The sequence below is a fragment of the Vombatus ursinus genome, unplaced genomic scaffold (assembly GCF_900497805.2).
Source record: "Vombatus ursinus unplaced genomic scaffold, bare-nosed wombat genome assembly UNPS02014817.1, whole genome shotgun sequence".
In the NCBI taxonomy this organism is placed as follows: Eukaryota; Metazoa; Chordata; class Mammalia; order Diprotodontia; family Vombatidae; genus Vombatus; species Vombatus ursinus.
In genome coordinates, this window is record NW_020954595.1 from 9,172,948 (window position 1) to 9,196,446 (window position 23,499).

The 23,499-nt window shown below is 41.2% G+C and overlaps 1 protein-coding gene across 3 annotated transcripts in view; it reads right to left on the bottom strand.

The window, feature by feature from the left end:
- GLI3 (GLI family zinc finger 3) overlaps nucleotides 1–23,499 on the bottom strand; it is a 292,643-nt gene that overhangs the window by 14,656 nt on the left and 254,488 nt on the right. For all 3 annotated transcript variants that reach the window (XM_027835941.1, XM_027835940.1, XM_027835942.1), the window contains 2 exons: nucleotides 6,843–6,992; nucleotides 5,393–5,557 (listed from right to left, as the gene is read on the bottom strand). In XM_027835941.1, coding sequence (XP_027691742.1) covers nucleotides 5,393–5,557; nucleotides 6,843–6,992 — 315 coding nt within the window. The remainder of the gene's footprint in view (nucleotides 1–5,392; nucleotides 5,558–6,842; nucleotides 6,993–23,499) is intronic.

The window sequence follows — 23,499 nt, forward strand, 5'->3', positions numbered from 1 at the left end:
TGAATGGACTCTATCACCTGTAAGGACCATTTCTGCTACAAAACTATGAATATGGCTATGAGAGGTGTGGTACCATAGCAAAGAGGGTTAGCCTTGGGATGAACAAGATTTGGGTTCAAGGTCTTCTCCAGATCCATCCTCGCTATGTAAATATGGGCCAGATAATCGACCTCTCACTTCTCTAGACAATTCTCTAAGATGATGATAGATACCAGTAGGCAATTTATAATCATTGAAGGAGTGAATATCCTGGGAGTTCTGAACAGTGATGAAATCAAAGTTCAGCCTTCCACCATTCCCCAAAGAGCTACTAATACCATTTATTCCTTATTAATGGTCAAGTAATTTATATCCCATTATTAAATTTATAAAATAAACTAATTGTAAAAATGTGGAAAATGGAGCGCTGATAAGCTTAAATAATTTCTGACGTGACAGCTTCTGTGAATCTCACTATTTAACCCTAATATTCTCATGGCCATTGCTGCTCTTTAGTTTTCTGGGCTTAGATCATTTCTATGTTCCCATCTACATATATACTCTTGAGATGATGGTCTATTAGAAAACCAGCTATCAGGAAATGCATGAGCTGTCCAATGTGCCTATTGTAAAAACAAGAAAGAACACTTCTTCCCCAAGCATGCTTCCAGAAGCATTTTTTCACTAAAAGCCACTGAGCAGATTACCTGCTCCCTAAAATGCTGAAATGCACTCACTAATGTGGTGAAGCTGAGATCCCTGAAATTACCCTGAAAGCTTCACCCCCAAATGGGAGTTTCCTTTAGAAAGAATTGGTTCCCATTAAAGAGAAATGACTCCTATTCAGGAGGTCATGTGACTTGTGGCATATATAGAATGAAATGAGCACATCAAGCTACATGCATTAGAGAGAGAATGGCTCTAATGACCAGCCTAAGAATGGTATAGATGCCTGTGATTAACATCCCCCCATCCCCCTCCCTCCATTGACACAACTTTTTCCTCCTTGGATATACCAGGACATGACCCACAGAATGGGACCACATCTGCTTCTCATATCTCTTATAGCTGATCTTTACATAATTCACACATGTGCATACATTTATATATGCATTAACATATATGCTCATTATATATAATGTATACACATACACATCACGATGTCATTTTACACAGATAACAGAAAAGAAGTCCCACCTCAATGCACTAAAAGCCAACGCATTTTTGATTCTCTCAAATATTATTCAGTCCAAGCAATTATTAGATCCTTATTATGTCCTTATAGCCTGTAGTATCTTTAGCTCAGGCACATAGTAGGAACTCAATAAAGAGGCATTGTATTGATCTGAATTAATTGTGAGCTATTATTTTAACCACTAGGAGATAAAGCCTAGTGACAAACAGTCCCTGGCTTTACTTAGGAAGTTTGCCTTCCACCACGCTAGTCAAAACAACAGATACAAGTGGACAGTCTGAGTTTCCTTTGCCTGAACAAATCCGGAAGCGAGCGTCGCACCCAGGACATCTGTTGGTTCACTGGTTATCCATTTGTTTGGTTGTGTTTTTACTGCTTATCAACTTTATTGATGATGCAAAACAGAGAGGAAAAACAAATGCCCCCATATCAGAATCAGACTCCCACCTATCTGAACAGCCTGGAGAAGGGAGCAGGCACTCCCAAGAGGAAATGTAGGAAGCAGAAATATCCAGTCCCCAAATGAGAGGGTGCAAATATAGCAAGTAAAAGCAGAGACTCTGATCACTTCTTATCTGAATGATCAGAAAGCTTCTTGGCTTTCCCTGCTGAAGGATGTGTTTTTATAAGTCAGGGCCTTGATGAGATTTCAGAATTTATCCCAGGGCTCACAGGTTTTTTTCCCACAAAGGAGACACACTAAGGCAGAGTCATCATGGTGACTGAGGCTCATGGTTTTTTTCATTATTGGTTCAATGAGTTTGGGTAAATATCTATTCATTTTTACTTATTGAAATTGAAAAGGTCTAAAAAAAACTCCTGTTCTTAAAATGCATCATCTGCAAGCTTATTTTAGACATTGTTTATTGATTAACTAGATTTTCCTATGCCTAGATGAATCTTCATTCATTCATTCATTCATTCATTCATTCATTCATTTGTTCACTCATTTATTCATTCACAGATTTACAAGGCAAATCTGACAAATTTGTTTTAAATAACAATGTATTTTATGAATTGGAAACAACTCTGATACAGAGCAGGGATTTGTATTTCTAATACCAATGGTTATACAACCAAATATTATCTCGAACAAGAAGAGAAAACCTTGGTATATATGACCCTAAGCAGCATTTTCCAAATGAATTTTGCCATTTTGGGGATGAAACAGATTCATAGGACTGTAGACTCCAACAGAGCTAAAGAAGACCTGAAGAGTCTCACATTCCACCACTTCATTTCACACATGAAAAAGCTGAGTGAGGCCTTTAAGTCTCAAGTGACATGCCAACCCAGGAGAATATAACTCCTTGAATAACAAATATAATAATAACGAGCATTTCTATAGTACTTTAAAGTTTGTGAAGAGCTTTCTAAATATTATCCCACTTGAGCCTCTCAATAATCCTGTGAAATTGTTGATGCTGATCACTCCATTTTATAGATGAACACACCAAGGTTCAGGGAGGTTAAAAGTGATTTGTCTAGATTCATACAGCTAGTAAGCACCCGAGGCAGGATTCAAACTCAGGTCTTTCTGACTCCAAGCCCAGACACGGCCCAGCTGCCACCTAGTATGCAGATAGGTTTGTTTTCACTTTTTTATTTTTATACCTAGCCCCAAACACATAACTCATACTTAATAAATGCCTATTGACTGACTGTACAAGATCCAGAACTGGCTGGAGAGAAAATTCAAGGAGAATAGAAGAGGTACCCCTTTGCCTCCTCCAAGCACAGGAGGAGGAATTAGGTGGGAGAATTAATCCCTCAAGATACTTGTCTTCTCTTTTAAAGTGATTGCTTATGGATAAGACCTTGAACCTTGTACCCAGTGTTGTAAGTAGCCCCATGGAGACCTCCTGGTGCAGTTGTCTGGGAGAGAGGGACCTGGGCTCTCTCAATGATGAGCCGAGGAACATAATCTCTCCAGGCATCACTATTCTGCTAAAACCAAATGATCTCTGTCATTTCTTCCTGCACTAAAGATTGACATTTGCACAGCTCCATTTTAAGAAGCTAAATGTTGTGACCTGAACTGGGGGGTATAAGTAAAGGGGGAAGAAGGTCATTTAGTCCTATGTTGTTTGAGTTGCCTTACAGACTGTCTTTTGTATTCAGCTTTTCCCAGGGCTTAGTGGGATTCTTGCCACTGAATAAGTGATTAATTCACAATTTTCATTCATTGATTCATTCTTACACAAGGACCAAAAAAGCAGGCGGGGAGAGGAGGAGAGGTTTCCTTTCTGCCCACCTAAGAATGGAGCAGAGGAATATTTTCTTAGAAAGTGCTAGTACCCACTAACTCCAAAATCTCAGAAAGGATGGTATTAAGCAGTAAGGGATCTAAAGGTACCACATTTCTTTCCTTTGGGTTAGCTTTCTTTTGGCTTTAATTAATACACATTTTATAAATCAGATAAAAAAAAACCCTTCTCAGCTTTTGATTCCCAGAATCCTACTCTGGCACCTAGCACCTTTGGAAAGGGCAGTGGATTTCAAGTCAGAGAGCCTGGGTTGGGCATTGTGGTTCTGTCATTCACGTACACGACTTTGGCCAAATCAATCTCACCAATTGTCGGTTTCCTCATATGTAAAATGAGAGGATTAGACTGAATGGCCTCGGAAGCCCTACTAACTCTCACTCTCTAATCCTGTGACCACATTGGAGTCAGTTCCTTCATCCGTAAAATAAGAGTTTGTTGGACCACATGACCTCCGAGGTCTCATCAGGCTATTCATCTATGGTCCTATAACCTCTGGAAGACTAACTTAGCTGAGTTGGCTTTTGACCTCTAGATCCTGCTACCTTTTTTTCCTAATTTTTAAGAGTAGTAATTAAGTAAAGAAATCAGAAAAATAAGATTTAAATAAGCAATGTATTAGCAGCTGCAACACTAAAATGGAATCAATTCAACCACAAAGGTTCATTAAGATGTGCAAGGCTCATGCCTCTTTCTCCATGTGTAGGGTGTGTGAACTTCTCATGTTAACAGGATTCCATTATGAGGAAAGCGCTACATATAGATGACCAGAAGATGGAGCCACTGAACAACGAGAAGAGAACCCTGCTTGGGGATTTGTTTGCTAAAATCGTTTGCTTTTCCTTCGAGGTCCCCCCTCAGGCACCACCTCCTTCATCAAGTCTTCTCTGGTCCCACATCCTGCCCCAATCTGAAAGAGCTCGCTTCCTCATGAAGCAGGCCTTGAAGAGCCTCCAGTCTAGGCTTCTGCATTGCCCTCAGCCCATGCCCTGCGCCCTCAGTATCCAGGGGCCAGAAGAATACTGCTGGAGAGCCAGAAGGGCCCCCAGAGGCCATTGCAGCCAACCCTTTCATTTGACAGCAGAATAAACAAGCCCCCAGAGTCTAAGTGACTGACCTAAAGTCACACGGATGGTAACATGATGGAGACTCAGGTCATTAGACACCACTGTCCCACACTGCCTTCCAAGGCTGCAGCTCCTCTAGACTGTAAGCTCCCTGAGGACAGTGATTGTGCTAGTGCCTGTCTGTACACACCACAGGGTCTAGCCTAGGATCTGGCATGTCCTACTGACTGCCAGCTTCCTTCCAAGCCCAACCCAAGCATTACTTCCCACCTGAGGCCTTTGGCACCCTCCCATGCCCATGCCCTGTGGCTTTCCTGTGTTTTGTACGTATTTTGTTTTTTTCCACATGTGGATGTGTTGCTTCCCTTGTTAGAATGTAAGGACAGGCCATCTTTTTGTTTTACAATTCCCAGTGCCAAGCACATCCCTGGCCTTCCTATGTAGGACCCATGAATATAAATTCATTCCTAAACTAGATGGGGAGACGTGCTGCTGGAGGAAAAATCGTAGTGGGCACTTAATAGAGGGTCATTGGTTGATTGGCATCTAAGCACACATGCATGAACTCTTGACAGTGAAGGGCTTCCCTCTTCCCAGTTATTTTATTCTTCACCCGAGTAGCTACTCAGTTGTCCTAATGATGCACAAAGAAACTCATGGGATCATCTATAGCCCTCATCACTCTAAGAATGGAAGGAACCTTAGGGTTCAGCCGGCACAACCCCCTGTGCCTACCTGTTTAGCATCAAAAGGAAAACTTAGGACACACTCCAAATGTCCAGAAATGGGAAAGGAAAGCAACCCCTAACTTACTGGCATCCATCACTGCCAGTCCCAATACAGAGGCAGCCTCTCTCCATTATGAGACTGGGCAGTCACTCCCTTACCTCATTGGAATGTGTCCTGTTTTGATGCTTGGCTCGGTCCGAGGCATTGGAGAATGCTTTGTTGCAGCCCTCGTGCTCGCAGACATACGGTTTCTCTCCAGTGTGAGATCTCAAGTGGGTTTTCAAGTTTTCTAGTCTGGAGTAGGCCTTGGTACAACCTTCAAACTAAAGACAGCAGGTATAACAAGATTATTCTATTGACAGTAGCGGATTACTCACAGAGGTTGTGAGGGGCTGGCTAAGCAAAGAGCAGCCCTGAAATTCTGGGTTATCCGGCCCGAGAAATAGCTGTGGGCAGAAGAGCTCCCTTCCTGCAGCTGCTCCCCAGCTCGGTACCTCTCCGGGTGAAGTTTCGGACACCAGGGCTAGCAAACACCCTCAAAGGTTCATGTGGCTGTTTTTAATTTTTAGACGGTGACCGAGGACAATGGGCCCCCACCTCAGACCACTGTTCTGGTCAGATGCCCACTACTTCACGTTCAGCACAAAGTTCATTGATAAGTTTTTGTCTTTCCAAGAGTGCAGAATTTGTTAAGGTCTGCCAAGCAACCATGCACACCTCACCTCTCTCCACCCTTGATTCACTTTGGGAAGGAAAGCCAACCATAAGAGCATTTGTGTTGTTTCCTGGGCTGCACAAAATGCCAGAACGTTCCAAATCTGGAGGCCAGGTATTTACTGATGCCAACTTGATGCAAGTAAAGTTTTTCTCCCATAAGTTGGAGGACAGTCTGGGACCGGACTGATGTAGGCAAACTTTGTGTCCCTCAGTAGAGTGTAAACTTGGGGAGGGCAAGGATGGCTTTCCCACAGTACGTGAATCTCAAGCATTTGTTACAGTAGCTAGCACACAGTGGTCACTTAATTATTATTTGCTCAGAAGTTGGCGTGTGGTTTCCACGGGATGAGAATGGCACAAAGAGGAAACTCTCTACCAGTGCAGGGCAGCGCTTTGTTGGTGACTTCCAGTTTCAGAGAATTGACTGGAGCACAGAGAGGGTGATTTGAGTGTCCAGTGTCACACAGCCAGTGGCTGTCAAAAGAAGGACTTGATTCTGTCCAGATTTTCTGACCTCAAGGTTGGGTGTCTATTGATGACACTACATCATCCCTCAACTATCCAGAATGAGAAGCACTTCCCTTTTGTGTTCTGCTAGAGGCATGGGCTGGGGAAGCTGCCTCCCATAACCAGGCTGCTTTGCAGGCAAATGACAAGGGCTTCCACTGTCCCATCAGTACTTGGGCTTTCCTGAGACACCCCTAACATTCCCTTGCCTATCATCCTTTAAAAAGTCATGATCTCTTTACCTATCCTTTTGTCTCTTCCACAGGGAACCCCTAAAGACTGGTGCAACCATGACCACCACACCTTCCCTCGGCACTCTCCCCCAAGACAATCAGACCCTGGGTGCCCAATGTTTGAAAAGTGTCCTGGGGCCCCCTTACTCACAGTGCATTTATGCGGTTTCTCTCCCGTATGTCGTCTCATATGAACCACCAGCATATACTGGGCTTTGAAGGGTTTCTGTTCTCTCGAGCAATCTAGCCATCGGCACACAAACTCCTTCTTCTCCCCATGGATGTGATCGTTATTTATGTGCTGCAGAGATATTGGGGAAGACGAGACAGATAATGCAAAAGTGGATTACTCCATTCTATATGTGATGGTCACCAGAGACAAGAGAAATAAGAAGCTCGCCATCTTCTTTTGGAAATAATTCCTGAAGTCGTGGTTTTTGTTCTTTTTTTCATCCTTAACGATAGATAAACATTTTGGAAGAATTCATAATAAAGATTTTTCTTTCTTTTTTTTCCATAGGAGACAGGAGTATCACTTTGCTCTCAATAGGGTCTTTACCAACGGGACACAAAAGTTTTGGTTTTGGGGTTTTTTTAAGACAATCATCTGTAATAACAACCCACATGTAAAAAACTTTCAAATAGACAGTATGATAGAAAGGCAAGCTGTGCTTTCAGACTTCTCCAATCTGCCTCCCCGTGAGAACAGCGCATTGTGTTAGGAACCCACGGAAGCTGAAGGCTGCCTCATCTCAGGCTATCCAAGGGTGAAGGGGCCCCACTCCTCTAAGCCACATCCAGAAATTATTCCCTCTGCAACATCTCCGACACAGTGGACATCCAGGCTTTTCCTTAAGATCTCTAGGGAGGGGAACCCCATCCCCTCTTAAAAAAAAAGCCCATTCCTCATTGAGACAACTTTCATGGTTAGAAAGCTTTTTCCTAATGCCAAGTGTAAATGTGTATTTTTCTACTGATTCTGCCTCTGGGGCCAAGAACGCCAAGGCTAGACCTTCATCTCCAAGAAGTCTCTTCAAGTATTTGAGGATGGCTCTCCTGTCCCTCGCCTCTCCCCTCCCTCCAAGTCTGCTCTTCTCTGAGCTAAGGAAAAGAGCTCATCGCAGAATACTGCTACTTGCAGTTTGCACAGTGTTGTACAGTATCAGCAGCAGCTTTTGACCTGCTACTCCACTAGGTGGCCTGGTACTTTAGAAAAAGTCATTTTATCCATTAAAGTATCAATAAAAATCTGTTCCCAATGCTTTAAGACTGATAGTGGCACTGAGATAAAACCACTGTTCATTCTAGAGAGAGCTTAGAGGAAAAGCCTGACCCACAAAGAGCCAGCAGTGCCTATCCCAAGCCAAGGAAAGAAGAGCAAACTTGCCCCAATTTCTGAGGAGAGGGACAGAAAGAAGGAAAAAGAGAAGGAAAGGGAAGAGAAAGAGAAAGGAGAGGGTGAGGAGGGGTGGGGAAGGGAAGAGGGAGAAGGAGAAAGAGTGAGGTGAGGGGAGACGAAGGAGGAGGAGAGATAGGGGGAGGGGGAAAGGGAACAATAGAAGAAGAGGGGGGACAGAGAAGGAGAAGGAAAGAGGGAAGAAAAGAGGAAAAGAGGGAAGGGGAGAAAGAGAGGGGGAGAGAGAGATGGAGGAAGAGAGGGAGAGAGAAGGAAAGATGGAGGGAGAAGGAAAAAGAGAGAGAAGGAGAGAAAAAGAGAGGGGGGGGAGAGGGAGGGAGAAGAGAAAACACCATTTCTTATGTTCATAATTTTGGAGCATTCCTGTGGTAAACAGATGTGGGTTTTCTGTAAAAGGACAAGTAGGTTTTTTTTTTTCTGTTTTCCCAACTTTATTAGCATTTCTGAAAAGTTAAGATGGTGTACAGAAGTATATAGAGAGAACAGATGTGCTGGACCATATACAATGAGCAGTCTTTATAAGAGTTTATGCTTCACATACACATCTCTGAATCCATTCATATTACCCTGCACTGTCACAAAAGTCTACAGATGGCTAGCCTTTTGAAACTAAGCCAGTTGAGAACAGAGGGGTTTGAATGCCTTCTTATTTCCAGGGGAAAGACAAGGAACCACACAAAATCCATCAACTAAGGTAACTACTGGTCTAATTATCCCAGTCTTTAGAAAAATCCAACTTGATGCTGGGAGAGCAGGCCAGATTAGCCCAGTAAATGACCTGAGGAATTCACCTATGCCAAAGGAGCTCAATTAAACCCTGCACATTTCCAGCTGTGTCCCCCAGTTCTCCATTCAGGTTCCTAGAACCTGTCTGAGTTCACAAGACCTTCAGGACCTCTGCTCAGAGGCCCCCATTGGTGCTGACTCTAAAACAGCACCCAAAGATACCAACATCTAACTAGGTGACATCACAGTACTGATGTCTCCTTTCTGGCTTGGCACGCCTGCTGCCTGGCATAGAGTAGTTGCTTAATGCTGATCGACCGATTGATGCATAGAGACAATGCCAGATAAGTAAAGAAGTGGAATTCAGAGGAACAGCAGCCACTCACCCATCACCTGATCCTCAAACTTCACCCTCCCACACTTCCAGTCCTCCAATGACTTGGGGAGAGTTCACTTATCCCTGCCCCTAGTGCTGGCTTCCTGGCAGGGCAGGAAGGATGTTTGGGCAGCACCTAAAACAGCAGCCAGCCTGGAGCTTTCTGGGGTTCTCCATGCAGTCAAGAACTCGGTGATTATAGCAGCAGCAGGCTGAGCTCTCACTGTTATCGTTGGGGTACAGAGGATTCTGGTAACTTCATTCTGGAGAGGGGTCCCTGCTCCCAATGCTTGTGAACACACGGGGCTCTTGTATTTACACTCCTGTGCACCTGCTATGTTCTCCTGCCGAAATTTAACCGACATTTTTGACTGCAAAGCATTTTTCATCTTTTTCTGTGTATCTCCAGAATCTAATACATTGCCTGGCACAAAGCGTATGCTTAGTAAATATCTATTTAATTATATGAGAATACCTTACTATAGGAAGGGTCTGACATATCCTCATATGGGGGACTCCAAATTTGTCCCTACCTGTCTCTGACTTAATAGATAAGTCCTAGGAAGTTATCAGAGGAGCACAGAAGTAAACAGATTTGCCCAGGGTCACACAGATCCTAAATTGCCAAGGTGGGATCTGAACCCAGGATTTTGTGACCCCAAGGTCAGTACTCTAATCAATATGCCATGCTGACTTGTTTTACAACATCCTTCCTTAAAATGGTGCCAAATTTAAGAAGCACAAAGAAGTTCCCTTGATTTATTATCAATATGTCCTTCTCAAATTACCTGGTTTTGATTCTATATATATTTATATATGTATATGTTGTCTGTCTGATAGAATATGAGTTCCCTGAGGTCAGGGGGTACATTTTAGGCAGCTAGTTGGCACAGTGAAGAGACTGTTGGACTTGAGGTCAGGAAAACATGAATTCAAAGCCTCATTCAACTACTAGCTGTGTGTCCTTGGGCAAGTCTCTTATCCTCTTGAAGACTCTGTTTTCCCATCTGCATAACAGGAATAATAATCGCACCTAGCACCTATGGTTGCTCTGAGGATCAAATGAGATTACATATGTAAAGTGTTTTGAAAACCTTAAAGTGATATATGTATTTTATATATATATATTATATATATATATATATATGTTAACTATTACTATTATTGTTTTGGTCCCAGTATCTCCAGCACCTAGAACTTGTTTAGCACGTAGCAGGTGTTTAATAAATGCCTGTTGATTGATTGATTGGAATTCTGAGTGAATTATTCTATTTGGTTCCTTTCACCTTTGGCTACCTTCCTGCCTTAAAAGTTCTTGAATAGATGTCTTTATGCAGCCTCTGAAAATTTGACTTTTTCTGTTTTAATCAAGTAAATAAATAATTTAACTGGAGGGACAATACTCATGTGTAAATTCCAAACTAGTCTTAGACAAAGATGGGTGGCCTGCCAAAGTCCCCAGAGGCAGAAGGAGATAGATGGGGTAAATTACAAGCATTTGCTATATCCCCTTGCTGTATGAAGAGGTGGGAATGATCCACTTCCCAGCCTAGGGCCCCCAATGTGCTGGTACCCAAGACAATGAACCTCCCTCGGGGCTAGGTCTGATCCTTCAGCTTCCCAGTGGGAACCAGAGAAGTGTGTGCTTTGGGGAAACCACAGCTATAGAAAAAGGGGGTGGCTTGTGGGCCACTCTGGGCAGCTCTAAAGCTGTCCCTTCTCAATTTGAATCCACAGCGGCGGTGTTAGCATGATCGACTTCCAGCTGGCAGCCCCCGGGACTCCTCTAACCCTGGAGAGAGAGAGGTAGGTGGGCAAAGGCTCCAGTCTCTTGGTAAATGAGGCCATGGAGGCTCCTGGGCCTTTTAAGTGCCTATCCTTTTGAAGCCTGGCACTTAACGCCAACCAAGTGGTCTGAGTGCTGTCATAAGAAAGGGGCTCGTTAATACCTCCAGAAAAGCTGTGCTGAATGCACCCTCCCTTCCCTCCCAGAAAATGGAGGTCTGTGATGGACTGCACCTGATTCCTTTACCCCACATCCCTCCTCCCCCCAATATCTGAGTTCACATAGTTCTCCTTCACTCTCTCAAAGACTCTCAGCTCCCACCATCTGCAGGCAGCCACAGGCTGCCCCATGTGAACCATCACATCAGCCTTGATCAGGACCCTGATGCAGACATTCCCTTGTTGTGTGTGCCCTCTGAAGTTTTACTTCCTGATCTGTCCAGTGTGGGTAATGATAGCACCTCTCTTCCATGGTGCTTTGGGGAGCTTATATCAATGCCAGCCATGATCAAACAACAAGCATTCATTGGAAGCCGCTAGAGTCTCTCTCCCCAAAATGATCTCCTATTTACCTACTTGTCAGTAATATTATGTAGTTTTATCAATAATAGACCTTTACACAGTGTAGTATCATTTGCTAGGTGCTTGAATCTGATAACAATATTGTTAAGTCAATAGGCTTAGAGTCAGGAAGACTTGTCTTCCTGAGTTCAAATCCAGCCTCAGACACTTTCTAGCTGTGTGACCCTGGGCAAGTCACTTCACTGCCTTGCCTCGGTTTCCTCATCTGTAATATGCACTGGAGAAAGGAATGGCAAGCTACTCCAGTATCTCTGCCAAGAAAACTCCAAATGGCATCACAGAGAGCTGGACATGACTAAACACCAACAATAATAATGAGATAGTATTTACATAGAGACTGTAGTTGTACTAATTAATAGCTTTGCGTACAACATCTCATTTTGTCTTCACAACAACTTTGGAACTATGATTTTCCTCATTTTACAGGTGAAGAAATTGAGGCCAGAAGAGGCTATACAACTCACCTTGGGTCACACAGAGGGAGGATTTGAATTCAGGTCTTCCGGATGCCAGTGTTATTAGTCTCTCTCCCTCCACATGAGAGATGAAGAAACAGGTTAAAGGAAGTATGATGTTTTCCCCTTGTCACACAAGTAGACATGGCCCTTAAGTCCACTTTCTGACTCCATGTCCAGCACTCTGTCCAAGCTCCAGGCTCTCCTTGATACTATGCCTTTGTTGCTTCCTTAGATCTACCCATTCATTATTTCAGTGACTTGGGATTTCCTCGGGGCAAGAGCTAACCCCAACAGTTCAGATCACAGGCCTTCTATGATGTAGGACATGATCTTTGAAGGTGGGGGCCTAAAAATTCACCCCTCTGTGGCCAACCTAGTGCTGTATCTCTGCAAGCCCAGCTAGGCTTGGTAGCACTGGCCAAAGCTTGCCTTCCATTGCCGGGGTCTTAAAAGGCCCACAGTGACCTTCACACCACAAGACACTGGAAGAGGAGGATGCCAGTGGGTCACTGTGACCCATTAGAATATAATATGTGGCTTTTGCTTCTCCTTCCAATTCTGCAAACCCTCGGGGGGGGGGGGTCTTTCATGAGTGCCATCTGCTCTAGGAGTTTTCTGTCTCTCCGCAGCATAGTATGGCCATTCCATTGTCTTCCCCTCAAAACTCTTCCCTTTTCCAAACACCCTTATTACTATTGTGGGTGGCATGATCATCCCAGGCACTCCAGCTCACCACGTGATGCTTCAAGTGCCTTCAGTCAGGCAATAAGCATTCATTAAGTGCTTACTATGTTCTCGGCACCATTCAAAGTTCTAGAGATAAAAAGAAAGGCAAAAACAGCCCCTGCCTTACAGAAACATACAGTCCAATGGGGTCTCTTCCAGCATTCAATCAGCAATTTTAAATAGCAAAGCCTGGATTCAAAGCCAGGACCTCCAAGTGCCAACCTCATGCTCACCCCATTGCCACAATCTTCCTCTCATGTACCAATTAATGAATCAATCAAAATTTGTCAGCTGCCTACAATGGTGCCAGGCACTGTGCTAAGCCCTGGCAATATAAAAAGAGACAATAGACAGTGACTATCCTCAAGGGGCTTACATTCTAATTGAGGAGATAACATGCAAACACATATATACAATGTCAGGATGAATAGGAAATAATGAGCAGAGGAAAAGCACTCGAATTACTAGGAGTTGGGAAAGGCTTCCTGGAGAAGAAGGGATTGGGGTTGGAACTTCCAGAAAGTCAGGGGGTCAGCAGCCAAAGTGGAAGAGAGACAGTATTCTAGGCATAGGAGACAGCCCTGAAGAATGCCCAGAGCGGAAAGATGGGATGTCCACTTTGTGGAGAGGACAAAGTGAGGAACAAGAGGTAAGAAGACAAAAGGTAGGAGGGGGCTGGGTCACGAAGGGCTCTGAACATGAAGTAGACGAAGAAAGGATTTGTTCCTTTGGCTCTTTTCTCCCTGTGAATGTGTGGGCACCGCCATCACTGGGTGGGGTCATTCCTTGGACCTCCCACCTCCCTGGGTCTCAGCAGCCTGCCCTTCCTGACCCCACCACTGACTCTTCCACCTCTCTGACTCCTTCCCTGCTATCGAGCTGCAATGGTATCTAGTTATAGATGAAGAAATGGGGGTCCAAACCCTGTAGCGGCTTATTCAAGCTTGTAAAAGTAGTAAATCCTAGGTTGCATGGGTCCGTAACAAGTCTCCTGGGTCCAAATGCAGTGCTCTTCCCACATTAACAGGCTGTCTGACCAAGCTCTCCCTGACTCCAAGTCCAAAGGCAGGAGAAAGTTACTGGTTGAAGTAGAGCTCCTGGGATGGCTAGCATTCCAGGTTTGAGCCTTTGGAGCCCTGAAGAGGTGAATATCATAGCATTAAATGGGTTAGTTAGGTCAGGGTTTAAATTTTTATAACAAATGACCTTCTCCTCTGGAAATTGGTGATCTAGAAAGAAGACATCAGTTTGATGATGAATGTCTTCTCAGAGAAACTTCTCCAGTTCATGGGGTCAAGTTGTGTTTGTGGAGCCTCGAATATCTGCTCCCACTCTTAGAAGGGCCACGATATTGCACTTGTGTGAATATTTTACAATGGCATCTGGTAGGGGAGAAAATGCAGCTTTTAAGAAATTTTTTTAATACTCAAATTACACAAATGATAGGTGTGAACACAAGCTGGGCTTGATATGGATTCTTTTAAAAATGATTTCTCCAGGTTCCTGTGTTATTGGACACTGTTGCAATACATACATACATATATATATATATATATATATGTATGGAAAATGAAGTCCATTTACTATTACATAGGAAAGAATTTTATTCCACTCTTCGTCCTCAGGGTCATCTTCCACCCTCTTCTCTTAATGCCTTCAGCAAACATCAATCCTTCAAACAGCCCAACTTGTATCTTTTGAATGTAAAACATTGAGAATTCCCAAGGGACCATTCAATTTTTGGCCCTTGCACAAAGAAAACACTGCATTTTTCTCTGAAGAGCTTTTTGGGGCAATTTTAACACAGTGAGACAGACATAATATCCTGGAGAGAGGCAAACCTACAGTATTGCGTTCCTGACCCAGGAGAAAGCATTCACCCTCAGGACAAAAAGGGAAGCAGAGTGTGTATGTGGAGGGAGGGGAAAGGCTACAGGAAAGTCCTATAATCTCAACCAGGAAGTTCAGAAGGAAGCTTGGTGGCTAGGCTTTACTGTACTACAAGATCCAAAGAAAAGACAGTAAATACGATTTGGCTCCAGGCCAAAGGGGTTTTTCTGAGAGTCTCCTTGAGATTTGGAAACAAGGGAAGGGGCTCTGAAGGGATTTTCAGGGGGATGTCAGGAGATGATGAAAGAAGTTCATCTTGCTCAGATCACTTCTTGCAGCTTGTGTTGACGTATCTGGATGTGGTGAGCGAGCCAATTAAGAGGCTGGGCTCCAGAAATGCCAGGGTTTTATAACACACCAACCTGGATTTCCTGGGGAAGTTGATGGGGCTGTAAATGGATGGATGAAAGAGCTGGCTCCTTCTCAAAAGAATCTGCCAGGAAAGAAGCTTCCCTAACCTTGCTCCCCACAACTGCTGTGGGCACAAAGCACTTTCCTTTTGGGATGCTTTTGTTTACCGGTTTTCATATGGGGTTCATCTTTTGGCATCTCTTGGACACCATCCTATGATGCAGTGTCATCTTGGAAGAAAGACTCAGAAGACATGTTTGCTTTCTCTTAGTGGGCAGAAGGTTCATAGAGACCACTGGGATTTTTATTGCCAAAGGTCCAGGGCAGCAGAACTTAAGCCTAATACACTAGGAGTGAGTTACCTCTTGTCTCTAGGAGAAACTCCAAACTGCCCACTCCAAAAAGCTCCAGTGACTCCGTGGCACCCTCTGAATAATAGACAGCATCTTCTGCTTATCATTGACTACCTTTCCCTCTCTGTCTCCTCCTATTTGTCCAGACTGAATGCTCAAGGCTTCCCCTTCACACCCTTGACCTTCTAACCCAACTGCCAGACTTCCAATTTTATGATCATGAGACCCCTGGGCCTTTACACACGCTGCCCCCTCCTTATGCTGCAATGTTATTCTCCTTGACTCCACATGGTAAAATAATTAGAATATAGTTAGATTTATTCCAAGAAAACATTAAAAAGTCCTGATTGTTTATTTTCTAGAACACAGAGGAGCAGCAAAAAATGTGTTAAGAATCTCTTTTTTTAACAAAACTAGGCAAACATCGAAATTCTATTGTGATTAAATGTACCTTTGAAAATGAGAGAAAATCTACCTAAGCTAATTTACTTATTCAGTGCCATACCAATCAAACTATCAAAAAAATTATTTTATAGAGTTAGAAAAAATAATAACAAGATTCATTTGGAAAAACAAAAGGTCCAGAATATCAAGAGAACTAATGAAAAGAAATGCAGGGGAAGGTGGCCTAGCCATTCCAGATCTTAAATTGTGTTATAAAGCATCAATCATCAAAACTGCTTGGTACTGGCTAAGAAATAGAGTGGTGGATCAGTGGAATAGGGTACATATGCAAGACACAGTAGTCAATGACTATAGTAATATATTATTTGATAAACCGAAAGACCCCAGTTTCTGGGATAAGAACCCACTCTTTGAAAAAAAACTGCTGGGAAAACTGGAAAAGAGTATGGCAGAAACTAGGCATAGACCAAAATCTCACACTATATGCCAAAAGAAAGTCAAAATGGGCACATGATTTAGATATAAAGGCTGATACTATAAGCAAACTGAGAGAGCAAGGAATAGTTTACCTGTCAGATATATGGAGAACAGAAGAATTCATGGCCAACCAGGAGATAGAGAACATTACAAAAAGCAAAATAATTTTGATTACATGAAATTGAAAAGTTTTTGCACAAACAAAGCCAATGCAACTAAGATTAGAAGGAAGGTAGAAAATTGGGAAAGAATTTTTACAACTAGTCTCTCTGATAAAGGCCTCATTTCTAAAATATATAGAGAATTAAGTCAAATTTATAAGAATACAAGCCATTTCCCAATTGATAAATGATCAAAGCATATGAACAGACAGCTCTCAGATGAAGAAATTAAAGCCTTCTATAGTCACATGAAAAAATGCTCTAAATCACTACTGATTAGAGAAATGCAAATCAAAACAACTCCGAAGTACCACATCACACCTATCAGAATGGCCAACGTGACAAAACAGAAAAATGATAAACGTTGGAGAAGATGTGGGAAAATTGGAACACTAATGCATTGTTGGTGGAGTTGTGAAATGATCCGACCATTTTGGAGAGCAATTTGGAACTACGCCCAAAGGGCTATAAAAATGTGCATACCCTTTGACCCAGCAGTATCACTTCTAGGGCTATATCCCAAAGAGATCACACAAATGGGAAAAGGACCTACATGTACAAAAATATTCATAACAGCTCTTTTTGTGTTGGCAAAGAATTGGAAATTGAGTGGATGCCCACCAATTGGGGAATGGCTGAGCAAGTTGTGGTATATGAATGTGATGGAATACTATTATGTTATAAGAAATGATGAACAGGCTGACTTTAGAAAAACCTGGAAAGACTTGTATGGTCTGATGCCGAGTGAAGTGAGCAGAACCAAGAGAACATTGTACACAATAACAGCCATGTTGTGTGATGACTAACACTAATAAACTTAACCCTTCCTGGCAATACAAGGATCTAAGACATCTCCAGAGGCCTTGTGATGGAAAATGCTATCCACACCCAAAGAAACAACTATGGAAGCCGAATTGTTATTTTTTTCTCTTCTGTTGAGTTTTGTCTCTTCTTTCTGATGGTTCCTCCTATTGGTCTTAATTTCTACTTACAACATCATTAATGTGAAAGTCTATATAATATGAATGTAAATGTATAGCCTATATCAGATTGTGTGCTGTCTTGGGGAGGGTGGTGGGGAGGAAGGGGGAGAAAAATTTTAAACTCAAAAGCATATGGAAGTGATTATTGATAAATCAAAATAAATTAATAAAAAAAAAGAAAATGAGAGAATATCAGTACTAAACACCTGTACAACAAATCTCAAAGTAACTGAATTTAAGGAGGAAAAGTTAACTGATTTGTAAAAAAGAATTACTTAAATAATGGCACACAGTGGCATATTTCAATCCTCTACTAGTGGCATGTGATAAGTAAATCAAGGCAAATAATTCGATTAAAGACATGAACAGAATCCTCCCACACTGGCTTTTCAAAGAGTCACACACTTTCATAGACATGTGGAAAGTCAGCATTTGCAAAACAGAACTCATTGTCATCTCTTCCAAAGGAATCCCTCTACTGACCTTCTGTCTTTCTATCGAGGATACCACCATTCATTCATTCATTCTCCCAGGGTCACCACCTCAGGGTCAGCCTTGACTCTTCACTCTCTCTCATCACAAACATCGAATGTGGCCAAGTCCTGCTCCTTCTTCCTCTAAATTCCCTCTCGCTTCCAAGTGCTTCTCACCCCTCACATAGTGTCACTTTAGTCCAGGTTCTCATATCTCCTTGCCTGGGCAATTTCAATGGCCTCCCAATTGTGTTTCTCTATTTCATGTCGTATCTATCCTTCACACAGTTGCCAAAGTGATCTTTCTAATGCATAGATCTGACCAAGTCACTTCTTTAAAAGAAAAAAAAAGTCCAGTGCCAAACAGTCCAGCCCAACTAACCTTTCTGATCCTCACATGCAGAATTCCATCTCTCATCCATGAGCCTTTGACTGGGACTCCTCCATTCATGATTCACTTCTGCCTTGTAGAATCCTTAAATTTCTCCAAGACTCAGATCAAACAAGGGCTTCTATACAAAGTGTTTCCTGACTTCCCCCTCATAGTCAGCTTCTACAAGTGCCCTCCCTCAATGATTTCCTACTTATTCTCTGCATATTTGAGTATGTCCATGTCTCTCCTGATTGAATGTTGATTTCTTAAGAGCAGGGGTCATTCAATCTTTGTCTTTGTACCACCAGAACCTACCAGAGGTGTAATGTGCAGGATATATTTTGGAAACATGCACTGACTGACTGAAAGAACTGAATAGAAACTGGTAGAAAGGAAAATTTCAAATTTACATTAAATATTCACAAAACTGATTAAATGTCAGGCCACAAAGAAATTATAAATAAATTCAGAAAGGCAGAAATTGTAAATACAATGTTTACAAGAGAGGCAGCATGGTCAACTGGATAGACGGATGACCTTGTACTTAGCAAGACCTGACTTCAAGTCTTCCCACAGACACATAATGGCTGTGTGTCCATGAGCAAGTCACTGAACCTCAAAATGAGTCAGAAAACCCTTTAAGACTGTAAATTACAGATGCATCCAGGGAGAGATTCTTAACAGGGGCTCTACCCTACAATGATGACATCACCAGTCTAGGCTAAATAAACAAACAAGGATAGATCAAATTGCAATAAAATAAGTACTAAATAAATATGATCAAAAGACATAGGTCTATGTGGACACCAAACATTTTTTTTTTGTTTTTGTTTTTCAAATAATGTCTGAGTTAAAGAAAAAAATATAAACAATCACTACTTAGGTCAAATAAAATAGCGATATATTTTTACCAAACATAAATATTTATGGAGTATGGCCATAGCAGTAGCAAGAGCTAAACTTATATCCTTCAAAGCTTATGTTAACCAAAAATAGAAAAAAGAGAAAATTGGTAAGTTGAGTTTGCACTTAAATAAATTTTAAATGAACACAAAGGATAAAAGTGAGGGGAAGAAAGAAATTGCTAACATAAAAGGAGAAATCAATGAAACCATCAACACAAAAATAACTCCACTGATATATAAATCAAATGGTTTTCTAAAGGACTAATAAAACCAATAAACAATTAGGAAATTTATTTTTTAAAAGAGGAGAGAAAAATCAAATTGTCAAAATTACATATTAGGAAGAGGAGATCATGAAAAATCAGAAAGAAATAGAGAAAAGTAAGACTATTGTATACCAGCAAAGGGAAAATATAAAGGAAATGGATGAGTACATCCAAAAATATAAAATACCCAAAGGGACAAAATAGAAAAAAGAAGAATCTCAACAAGCCATGACTGGGACCACCATGCCAAAAGTCCTAAAATTCACAAGAGAATTCTACCAAACATTCAGAGAACCAACACGTCTACTATTATAATGCATTTTAAGCTGTTTTTTTAAGAAGTGAAAGACAATATTTTACACGTGTGTGTATGCATGTGCATGTAAGTGTGCATGTGCATGTGTGTGTGCATGTGCGTGCATGTGTATGTGTATTCTATGAGGCAAATACGATTTGGATCTCCAATGTGAATATGTTAGGGAAAAAATACAACTATCATCATTGAACATCATGATGAATGTCATATTGCTGGTAGTATAGCAGACTAGGGGACAAAAGTATTTCTTGTGTGATGAAACAGAATTTATATCAGGATCTGAGGATGCTTCGATATTAGGAACATCAGAATAATAACACCTATTAATTAGAAAAAGAAAACACATTAAAAGCCTGTGATTGTATCAAAAGATGAAGTGAGTGGTTTTTATCAAAAGGAAGTCAAGTCACAAGTATTTACTGAGCACTCCCTGTGTGCTAGATGCTAAGAATACAATAAGTAAACAAAATAAACAAAAAACACTCATGTATGCTAACAATTAAAACTCTTGGAACGCAAGGATTTTTCATTAGCATGTTAAATGTATTTCTTTGCCATGAAAGGCTAGTGTTATATGTAACTAAGAGACATTACAAGTGTTCCCTCTAAGAATGGGATTAGGTGAGACTGCCCACTCTTGGGGGATCAACACGGATTAAAATGCCTCTACTTGCCAATGGTAATGTAAGAGAATTTTTAAAAATCAATGAGATACTAATTGTCTCCAGCAATACAAAGGGAAATCAGTCAATCAACAAGCACTTATTAATCACCTACTATGTGCCAGAAACTCTTCTAGGTACTAGAGATACAAATAAAAATGGGACAGACCCTGCCTTCATGGAGCATTTTACTAGGAGACAAAAGGGCAAGGAAAAAATAATCCTAGGGGAAAAAAAGAGATTAATAGGAAGAGAAATACATTTTCCAATAATGACAAAATATATAAAATATTTGGGCAATGACCTAGTCAGACACTCACAAGACCTATATAAAGACAAATGTAAAACAACAACAAAATAAAAAAGAATAAAAATAAATCCAAGAATAGACAATATCTATCAGCAAGTTAAATCAAGACAGTGACACTCAAAGTACTTCCCATGATAATCTATATATTTCGTGAAACCAATGTGATACATCACGGAATTAGAAAAAAAAAAGTAATAAGAACATTTCATGGAGAAAGAAACACATGAGATTATATAGGGACAAGGGCTAGAATTGCCAGATCTCCAATTATCCTTTAGACCAACCATTATCCAACCCATTTGGTGCCAGAAATAATCAAAATAGATCAATGAAATGGAACAGAAAATAGAGGGATCAGACCAGAGGCAAATGATAGACTAATCTTTGATAAATCCAAGATCCACAACCTTGGGAAGTGCTGCATTCTATATACAACAAAACCATTGGGAAATTTGGGTAGCAAAATGATGAAGAGTGTTAAGAACTCCACATTTTACTTTGACACTACATTGAATTCAAAGTTGACCAATAAACTAAACAAAAGATACATTCTAAAAATCAGTAGAAAATTAATATATATCCATCATGATTGTTTAAAGAAAGAAGATTCCTGTATAGTCAACACACGAGAAATTATTGGAGAAAAATGAATGGATTTGATTACATAAAAATAAATGAATTATTCACAACAATGAGATAATGTTTGCAAAGTGCATCATTAACTTGAAAATGCTACTTGTAGAGGCAGTGGTGTATGGTGGTTAGGCAATGGACTTGGAGGCAGGCTGGCCTGGGTTCAAGTCATATCTTATACACATTAGCTATATGACCCTCAGCAAGTCACTTAACCTCTTTCGATCCCATTTTCTGAATGTGAGGGTATTTGGATTGCAGGGCTTCTAAGTTTCCTTCTAGCTCTTAACCTATAATTCTATGATCTATTGATATAGATATGAGCCACTAATAATAATACCTATTGTTGTAATTGTTGCATCCAGAATCAGAAAAAGAAAAACAGATTGGGGAAAATTATTTGCTGTTTGAACTTTGACATTTAAAATATATAGTTGAAACAAATTTATAGGAAGGGGATATTTCAGTAGATAAGTAGTCAAAACATAAAAATAAGCTGTTTCCAAAATTCAGAAACTATCAAACTATTAAAGACAACTGAAGATTCTTTCAACTTTTTCAATAGTCAGAAAAATTGAAATTCACACAACTCTGATATAACATAGACTCGGTGAATTGACAAAGCCAGTTAAGAGTGATAGAATTCAATGCTGGCGGGGCTGTGGAGAAACAAGCATTCTGCCATATAGCTAATCTGTGAATTAGTGCAATCTTTCTCTAATGTGACAGCTATGAAACTGTTCATCATCTGAATTGGCAATCTAGCTACTAGGACTCCACCCGAAGGGTGTTATTGAAAAGAAAAATAATAACAAAATAATATCAAAAATACCAAAATATCCACAGTATTATTATTTGCAGTAGTAAAAAAACCTGGACACAACCCATGCATTCACTTCTGATCTTCATGTTTTTTTCTAAATCTTTTTACTCCCTTCCCTGCAGTTTTCTTCCCTTCTAAATTCCTCACCTTCCTAATGTATAAAATTAGGATAATCAGATTGATCTATGTAGAATTCTCTTCTCGGGAATAGCCAGTAAATAATGGTAAAGCAAACCACAGGGGAAAGGGGAAATATGGCCAGCTAGTACATTTCCAAAGAAAGAAGGCATAGCTGGGGGTGGTGGGTAGCAATGAGAAATCCCAAATGTTTTCTTACTTGGGCTTTTTCATGTCAATGAGTTCATAAAAAAAAAGCCTATACTTTTTCTTGTGAGTCATAAAAAAGGAACAAAACAATGAGAGGCAGCTAAGAAAGCCTCCTTCTCCAGTTCCCTGTCTTTATCTACCAACACGTGCTTCTCAGGTTCTGTTTTTACCTCCTTTTTCTTCCCTATTAACTTTCCCTCTGGGCTCTCAAGTTGCATCAGTTACTAAGACCTACCCTGCCTCAAGGTCCTCAGACCTTGAATATGAATTCAGAAGAATTAGAATTGACCCAAAGTGGAAGGGGCTGCATCAATAAGTTGTGGGTTCCCCATCACTGAAGATCTTTGATATTTGTCTTTGTGTTTTTGGTGAGGCAGTTGGAGTTAAGTGACTTGCCCAGAGTCACACAGCTAGTTAAGTGTTATATGTCTAAGGCCAGATCGGAACTCGGGTTCCCCTGACTCCAGGGTCAGCACTCCATCCACTGCCCCACCCAACTGCCCCATCACTGAAGATCTTTGAACAAAGACTGGATGACTACTTGTCAGGAAAAGTGAATATGGAGAGTCTAACTCAGTTTTGATTAGGGCTGGGCAGTCTCTGACACTCCTTCCAAACCAGGAGATTCTGTCAGTGACATAATTACCCATATAGCTTACCTAAAATACCAGGCCTAGGATACCTCTGCCTAGTCTATGCACAACATCACCCATTTATCCAGGATGATCTCGGAAAGAAATGACAAAAGTAGTAGTAGCCCTGAGTAGCCCTGCATTCCTCACTACTTGAAGTAAGATGGAGTCTATAGCTAGAATTCATCCCCTAATTAGTTCGATTCACATTCATGGGTATCCATGGGAAAGCTTAGCTATGTTTGCTATGGAAAGAAAACTGATAATACATCTCAATGTGTTAGGTAGATCAGTGGTACAAAAAATAAACGTGGTGAAGTCTCTTCTACTATGTGTGTGTGTGTGTGAGAGAGAGAGAGAGAGAGAGAGAGAGAGAGAGAGAGAGAGAGAGAGAGAGA